This window comes from Chaetura pelagica, unplaced genomic scaffold (genome assembly GCF_000747805.2).
Source record: "Chaetura pelagica isolate M959 unplaced genomic scaffold, ChaPel_1.0 scaffold224, whole genome shotgun sequence".
Classification (NCBI taxonomy): domain Eukaryota; kingdom Metazoa; phylum Chordata; class Aves; order Apodiformes; family Apodidae; genus Chaetura; species Chaetura pelagica.
Genome location: NW_009953316.1, coordinates 243,440 through 252,101, shown reverse-complemented (window position 1 = coordinate 252,101; position 8,662 = coordinate 243,440). Strand labels below are relative to the sequence as shown.

General features: G+C 37.8%; 1 protein-coding gene across 1 annotated transcript in view; it reads right to left on the bottom strand.

Moving 5' to 3' along the window:
* MKLN1 (muskelin 1, intracellular mediator containing kelch motifs) overlaps window positions 1–646 on the bottom strand; it is an 86,309-nt gene extending 85,663 nt beyond the window's left edge. The window contains exon 1 of the mRNA XM_009998106.1: window positions 641–646. Within this exon, the coding sequence (XP_009996408.1) occupies window positions 641–646 (6 nt within the window). The remainder of the gene's footprint in view (window positions 1–640) is intronic.
* Window positions 647–8,662: the final 8,016 nt, after the last annotated feature.

The window sequence follows — 8,662 nt, the reverse complement described above, 5'->3', positions numbered from 1 at the left end:
ACATTGACAGAAAAATTAGCTCGCTTTTTCCACATTGGGCAAACCAAAATCACAGCACTGGCAACAGTATCCAAGCAGTCTTGGCTCTGATAAGGGAGAGGAAGGGAGCTAGACCAGCATTGCCCCTTTACACACTTAGATTTCAGGGAGCTGGACTAGTCCACAGACGGGCTTTACAAGAGACGTCATTATTTTTTATACGGCACAGGAACAAAACTGTTGTTCCCTTTAGCTAATTTCCATCCTAGCTTGGCATTTGTTTACACAGCAAGGCCACCACTGGCCCAAACCTGCCACTGGTTTATTCACACATCCCCAGTGGGAAGAACACATCTAACAGCACACAGACACTGCTACCCTCCCACTCCAACCACATCTTATAAAATAAGACAGGCCAAGCCATTGGTCTGCAGAATTAAACATCCAACTACATTCAGTCCACAGTGTGAAGAGGCTCAACTCCCAAGAGAAAAACTAGCTCCTGTCTTTAATTACAACAGGGACAGAATGAACCAACCAAACCAAAGGGAAGAATTTGGGAACTGATGAGACACAGAGTTCTAATAAAAGGTGCTATTCTCAAAGCTAAGTCACCACTAGAAACCAAAACAAACCTGTTTTGAGAAGGAAAGAATCATACCTGCATCCCCCTATACCTTGCTAAGGGCAAGATAAAAGGATATTTAGGAATTTCTTAATACCTTTTAAAATCTGTAGAGAGAAAGAATTGCTAAACTTAAATGACAATGTATCTTTTAGTAAATACTTCAGGGACGCTAGGGCAGATGAAATCAGATAACACTGTACAGCTTTTTTCCTTTAGGGAACTTTATCCTAGCATGCAAGAATACAATTTACACTAAACTTTATTTATTATGCTATTACATTTGTTTAAACATTAGACAATAAGCCCTTCATACATTAAGCAATATTTGCAGGAATTGGCAATGTAACATGGTCAGATAATGCCCTACTGCAAAGAGGTATAACTGGGACAGATCCCAAAGATTGTATTTTTAGAAGTAGATTTGTTTGTTTCTCCAGGTCAAAGATCAGTTTGCCACAACCAAAGAAGACCTTAATCAGTACAGCTAGACAAGATAAAAATCCCTCTGCAGAGACAGAGAAGGACAGGCTGCTCTCACAATATGAAGACTAAAATGAAACTTCAAAGGTAAAGAAAGCATTGTCGATGCAGTTTAAATACATTTTAAACGTCATGAGTTATTAATTTGTTAAGATTAAACAAACATAGAAGACAGAAGTCCACACAAAGTCAATTTATTGTAATGGTTTTGTAAAATTTATGGACTTGGAGGAATTCAAGCATTCCAGCAGTCATGAGATAGTAAGAAACTATCAAATGCGTATCTTAATGTCAGAAGCCTTTTTCCATGTAAAGCCCTTTTTCTGGACATTACCAAACTCTTACACAGTACCTGGAGCTTAGCTTTTCAGATATGACACCTAGATAAATATCTGAGAAACTTTAGGAGTGAAAATTCCATTAACTCCGTGACTTTCCACGTAATTTTCACAAGGCATTAAAAAAGGTATTTATAAGCCCTTGAGCTACCAAAAGTACCAAATAGCTTTACGCAAGCTTTTCCTGTGAAAAAAAAAAAACACAACAACCCATTAAATGTGGTTTGAGACAACTCAAACTGTAGATAGAAGATCTAGTCTAGCATAAATCTACAACACTGCCAAGAGCGACCATTCCACCCACTCACGCCTGATCCTCCCCCTCCCTACACCAGCAGCTATAATAAAGATTAACATAAATAACTTCTTCAGTCAGCTCAGTTCTCCAATTCAGCTCATTACTTGTGCCAGCAAAAAAAGAAAAAAGATGAGCAGCTGGATCCAGATGAAGTGTTCATGGCCAACACGACTTTCCCACTGGCAAGTAACAACTTAAAAATAAATTGATGGTACCTCAGCTACTTTGTGGGCAATACCATCCCACACTAAAAGCTAAGCAGGAGGAGCCATTTTATTGGCACCACAACCAATAAGATGTCCAGGGGCACTATTGGTATGCCTTAAATTCGTAATCTAGTTTCTTTCGTGACAATTAGAAGCTAAGCCTTTATTGTAAACATTCCCACCACTAAGTAAGAAGTGGATCGTTCTGGATGCTCTGTGTAGAAAGCCGTCTTGGCAGAACACAGTGGAAGTTTCTTTTTATTACCCATGCAGACGCTGTTATTGCAACTGCTGGAAGTAGATAATTTTTCCTTTTACCAACCCAGATATCGTCATATCCCTTGTACCAACTGCTGGCTGATCTCTGCTGGAATTAGAGATGTCCCCACTCTTGGTATTACCAGCAGACTCCTCTGTGCAAAAAAGCTCTGTGGTTTCAGGCATTACCATCACTAAGGGAGAGCTTTTCTTTGCTTCAGGGCATGAGGGGGAGAAGTAAGATGACTTTGCAGAATATATTGCAAATTAGGTTTAAGGTTGCTCTAATTTGCATCTAACCTAAATATTTTCAAGAAGCTGCTATTAAAGAGATCTGTGACTTCAGGAACAAGTCCTTAAGAATAAACAAATCCAAAACACTAGCTTTGCTTGGCATATCCAAATTGCTCTTCAGAGAGCAGCTGTGCAGAAAAGGGCACAAGCATCTCCAAGACGACTTGGAACTCAGACACAGCTCAACTAGAAAACCACCAAGTTATCACGTCATTACACTGCAAAAAATGCATTTGGAGTGCTACAAATACATTGCTTAACTGAAAATGGACAAAATACTTCCTTCAGGCTTGTCCATGGGATGATTTTTTTATTTTTTCCTACACCCATCCCAAAACAGACTAGCAAGAATACAGCCACTAGAATACATGGATTAAAATTTCCACTAAGTCCACTTCAGAGATGACTGTAAGACGTGGTGAGCCAACTATTTCAAACATGTGGAACCATCACACCAGCCAGTACAAAGAATTAACAGAGATACTCTTGCCCAGCCTAGACGCTGGAATGTACACACAGTATTAACCAAGAAAAATAGTAAAAAAACCCAACCCTACCACCAAAAAAACCTATTTCATGGATCTGGAAAGAACAAAAGATTTTTTTTCTCCTTCAACTCCCAGAAATTCACTACAACTAATGCTGACTTCAAACCACCTGGCTGCAATGTTTAAAAAGCTAAAAAGCTGCATTTAAAAAAAAATAAATAAACTTTTAAGATTTTTTTTTAGAGTTTCTCTCTCTTTCTAGTGAAAACATTTTTACTTAAATTGATATAAGGACACAAAGACATGAAAATTCTTGGTTAAAAGACAGTAAACCATCCATGATTATTATACAGTATGCAGATACTTTCAGGAAATCAGGTCTTTTTGGTGTTCGGGTGCTGTTTTTTGGGTTTGCATTTTTTAAAACACAGGACTTCATAACCCCACTGCTAAGTACAGGAAGACTTCCTGAATAGTAAAACAAAGTTTGAGCTAAACAAGTAGGAAGGTATGCAGTTTTAAATACTGTATTGTCATGAGATTCACCAGCTTACTGCTCCGATTTGCTTCCATGTACTCAGCAGCAGTTTAGAAAAACATTCAGTATATTATAAATTCACTGTATCAAAAGTAAAACAGCTAAGCAAGTACAGCATACAAAAAAATCCTGATGAATTTAGGAATCACCTTCGAGAAATACACCTATCAGATCACAACTGACTACACAAGATAGGAAAACAGGTATCACTTAGCTCTGGCCTAGAAACAGTCCCATTAAAACCAGTTTTTCAATTATTTTAAGAAGTTAACACTTCTTTAACCAAGGTATTTTCTATTCATCAGTGTTTCCTCTTGACACACTAGGAATGAAATGTTACCAATAGTGACTACAGCTGCAGCAGTATAATGAATTCCTACCAAGTTATCAGATAAATAACTTCTATTCTGGTGACACTCAACAACCCTAAATCACAGATTAAACTTTTGACTGGATCGCACCAAATCCTTAGCGGCAAGAGCTCCCAGCTCCAGGTTGGTAACAACAGCACTAACACAGCAGAAAAACAAACTGGAGAAAAAAAAGTCTTATTCACATATGCTGGTAACAGTAACTTCACAACACAGATTATTACCAGCCTAATTGTCCAAATATTTAGGGACTACAGTTTGGATGCAATGTAACTGTTAAGTGAAACTTTATGCTTAAAAATTATCAAGGTTTGTTCTCTCCCCGCACTTGTTTTTAAATTTAAGAACTGTTAGATCACTAATACACATCTTTTCCAGGTACTTACAATCTATTTACTTTTTGGAAAGAAAGTAACTTAAAATGCTGATGAAATCAGCAATTTTCAAGACTGCTTCACCTCATCACCTTGGTGAAATGATATTAACAAATCTAAGATTATCTGGAGTAATTTATTTTCCCAATTCTTTTCACATTCAGTGTTCATTTGTACATGTGTAAGCCCCAAGGATATTTCAAATCCAGCCTTTAAAGTGATCCACAAAGTACTAACACAAGCAACGTGTCATGCATGCAGCCTGGCCTTGGCAAGGTTCCAGAAGGTTCCACAAATAGAAACAAATCCCTGGTTTGATGGAAAGACCAGCAGAAGCAGCATGTATTCCACCCTTTCACATCCAAGGAAAAAAGACAAAGGTATTAGATTCTTCAGCTCTCTGAACCTGTAGCAAATAAAATATTGCAGTAAAATTTGCCAGAGTTTAAGACATCAGCAGCCATGACCACTTTATACTAAGGTTCAGTTTTCATTTTAAAAACGTCACATCTTGCTGGGAAAATACTTCAGGCAGTGTGTGACCACAGGGATTTCTACCACCAGCAACTGCCAGAAAAGCCACTGAACTTAAGACTTCCCAAAACTTCCACAATATTAGTGGTGTGGTGCACTTCAGTACTGCATTGCTCTCGCTTCTCATCTCCAAAATAAATTTCTTAGAAATGGACAGACCTACTACAAGAAAATTAAAGGAAAGCAATGTCTATGAACACATCTATGTAAATCCTCTATGCTGTATTTTGGAAGCATCACAAACTTGGTGGAGGACTTTTATTTGACTAACGCACATATGGAAAACATTTACAAAGGCCAGGAAGTAGATTTAAGTCTTCCATGATTTCACAACATGGAAACAATACTCTTACATGCCACAATATTAGTAATATTCCCACTCAACAAAGGAATCCATGAAAACAGACTAAGTGACTACATGCAAAGATATAAATTCCTAATGTAAGCTATAAACACATCCTTTAATGCTCATTAGCACTGTAACTTCACATTTGGCAAGAAGTTCACCCAAAAAACTGATGCTTAGAACACAATTCGAAGCAGACTACATTCAGCAAAACAGATCAAAGCCCTTTCATGCCCAAACTACCATCAGATATGGAGCTTTTTCATCAAAAAATTCTCAGAAAAATGCCTCCTGGTTCCAGGTGGGACAACCTTCACTGTATTAGCTTTCCCTTCAAAACTAAGCCTCTCTCACAGTGCAACAGAGCTCTACGCAGGGAAGCCAGAAAACAAAATACTGACCTGGGAAAGCAAAGAAATATCCACTTGTCATTAAGGACTGGTTATGTGGGGAACTGTGTTACAAGTCAGAAATACTTGTCCTCAGAGCTATGCTCTGGAATAATTCATTATTTAGCTGCAATAAAAATAATTCCTGCTAAAGGACACACCAGTTCCTAAGTCAACATTATTTCACATTTGACAGTTTCCAAAACCCTGTACCAGAAAGCAGGTTTTTTTAGAAGACAAAATGTGAAAGCTAGCAATACCACAGCACCTCTTTGCTAACACAACTTTCAAACGTAGAATAGACTAACACATTAGTACTTAAATAGTTCCCAGAAGAGGCAAATGCTGCTTAAGTAATGTACCTAGAGAAAAGCATTAAAAAAAAATACAGGTAATGTCCTCAGTGGAATTTCAGTATTTTTCAGGCACTTTTCCCAGAGCTTCAGAGTGACATGAACCCAGTACGAGGAGAAAATGCAGTGAGGTCTGAGGAAAATGCCAAACTCAAAATGACCTGTGCTCACTTCTTGGCCATTATAAAGATGATATCACTTTCCAGCAACTGCAGAACACACCAGAGAAGGAGCAAGTGCTAATAAACAGTTTGCTTTTGCAGTTTAAATTCAGACATGCAGGCTGTTATCCTCAACTTAAATATATGGTTGTGCTCCTTGATTTAAACTGATCCAGGAAATAATTTCTCAAAGATTATGCATACTGAGTTTCAAGTCATTACTAAAATAGCAACTACCTAAGGCAACAAAACCACTGGGTATCTTCAGCATTCCCTCCTACCCTTCCAGCAACTCATATTATTTAATTCAGACTCAGTTGAACTTACAGTCCACTGTTCCTACAAAATTCAACAGGCTGCAGTCAAAAATAAAACAAAACTACATTAAATTTTTGAAGTTTATATTAACATGCAATTAAAGTCAGTCAAGCACTGCCTGGCTTTGGAAGTTTGGAAAATGTTGACATCTAGAAAACTGACTGAAGCAGTGCTGCACAAACCACTTAGCCTCAAACAGAAAAATCATGATCACATAATAAAATCAATAGTGGCAATAAACCCAACTGTGCATTCTAACAGCGATCTGCTAAAAAAGATGAATGTGCAGAAAAAAAACCCTATATCCTTCACTATGAAAAAAAACCCTGAATGCTGTCTCAGCACTAACAAGTTATCCCAAGGAAACCATGCTCTGTTCAAAGTAGTGTTTTACTCTTTAGGCAAGTAATTAATAATCAGGAGTTAGAAAACCCTTTATTAAACTTGAAGAGTATAAAGCCATATGCAGAACAAATGAGCCATAATCTGATGATGTTAACACCTCCTATGAAAATTTTACATTCTTAATGTCCCCCAAAAATGCCATTGTAGAAGAGGTTGAACATTGGAGTAATACAGGTTCTGCCAGGTTAGTCACAACAGGGAACTACAGCAATTAGCATTTCACCTTCATCCTTCTACCAGTGAATAAAACTCTGTCTCACCTTCTAAAAAATGGCTCTATTCTAACTGGAGCTCAAAGAAATTTCTTCTCATGCTACAGCAGTTGTGCTTTTACCTGGAAAGTAAGAACTACCAGACTTCCAATGTCAAAGCTGGGAATGAGCAACTTCATACTTTTGTGATTTTTTCACTCCCTCAACTCTCTGACCTTTTTCTTTCTCACTATTTCACATCATCTGACAGCACAGAAGCACTTATATATTCAATCTGCAGGCATTTTCTACAGAAATACTGTGATTTTTAAGTATTGAGTTCTAGCTTTCAGAGAAAAATCCTGGGCTACAAAAGTGATGAAAGCAAGGGGGGAAATGCCTGTCAGGACATAAGATTGTCTAGAAACATGCAGAAAATCCTCACAAACAAGTGGGGAGGAAAAAATACTTTCCCCTGGATACTGTAAAGGACAAGAAGCAGAACTGAAACATTTCTATTTCATTGGAAGGGAAAAGAGTCAGCCAGCTCACTTCATTAGCCAGTGTTTGTGTGCCCAGCTCATTTTAGTACATTTTAAAAGTATTGACCAATATTGCAAAGACATCACAAGCATGTAATTACAGCCAGAAGGTCTGCCTGTTTGTCTTCCTATAGCTAAAGGCAAAGCAATTAAAACCAGGGAAGTGAATTGGCTACATTTAAACACATTCAAGTAAAGCTATAAATGCTGACAATTTAAGTTAAAAAAATACATTGGTGCATATGTTCAAAAACATCCCAAGGCCACAGTTCTACTACTGGAATGAAAATCATCACTACTACATAACTGAAGTTATTTTAGAAACCATGAGACACAAGCAGTATCACTAAGACTTCTAACATGCAAACAAGCACAGTCCACACTGCCAGAAAAGCTTTAAAGAACCCTTTGGTCTGGTTTAGGTAGCTTTACAATGCTGAGACCTCAACAGAAGGTATATTCAACCTTGCCAAGGAAAGAGCTCAGCATCAGAACAGAAAAAAATAAACTTTTTCACTAGCTGTGACTGATCTCAACTTGAACATGAGATTCTTCAAGACCTGGATGCAACTACAACAAGATTTATGAACTCAGAAGGTAGAGATCGGAAACCTCACTTTCATGTGGTAGGAGGAGAAACTGAGAATTCCATTTCACTATCCACAAATACATGTTTTTCCCTGTTACAGAAGTCGGAGAGAACAGGGCAGCTGGAATGCAGGTTATTTTCCAGCTTTTTTTTTTTTTTAATCCTTATGAACTTTACCCCAAAAGCTTTATTACCCATGTTCTCAAGTACCTTCTTGCCAATGCTTTACAATACCTTAGATTTGAAAACACATAAGAGCACATCTCTACTTCAGAGTAAACACAATGAAGCAAGAGATGGATTGTTAAACTGGGCAGGGACTTACTGTCACTTCTGAAAAGCAAGAACAACTTCAATCTCCCTTTGAATGGTTACAAGTCACCCCAACTTCACCATCAAGGGAACACAGAAAACGGAACAAAAACACACGTAAAGTATATTGTAACAATTAGCCAGATCTCTGTTCCAGTGAGCTTTCTAAGAAAAAGATAACAGTCGTGCAGCCTTCAGCACTTGATGCAGTACCACATAAAACACCAAACTGAAAAAGGCTAGAAATACCAAAATAACTGGACCCTACAG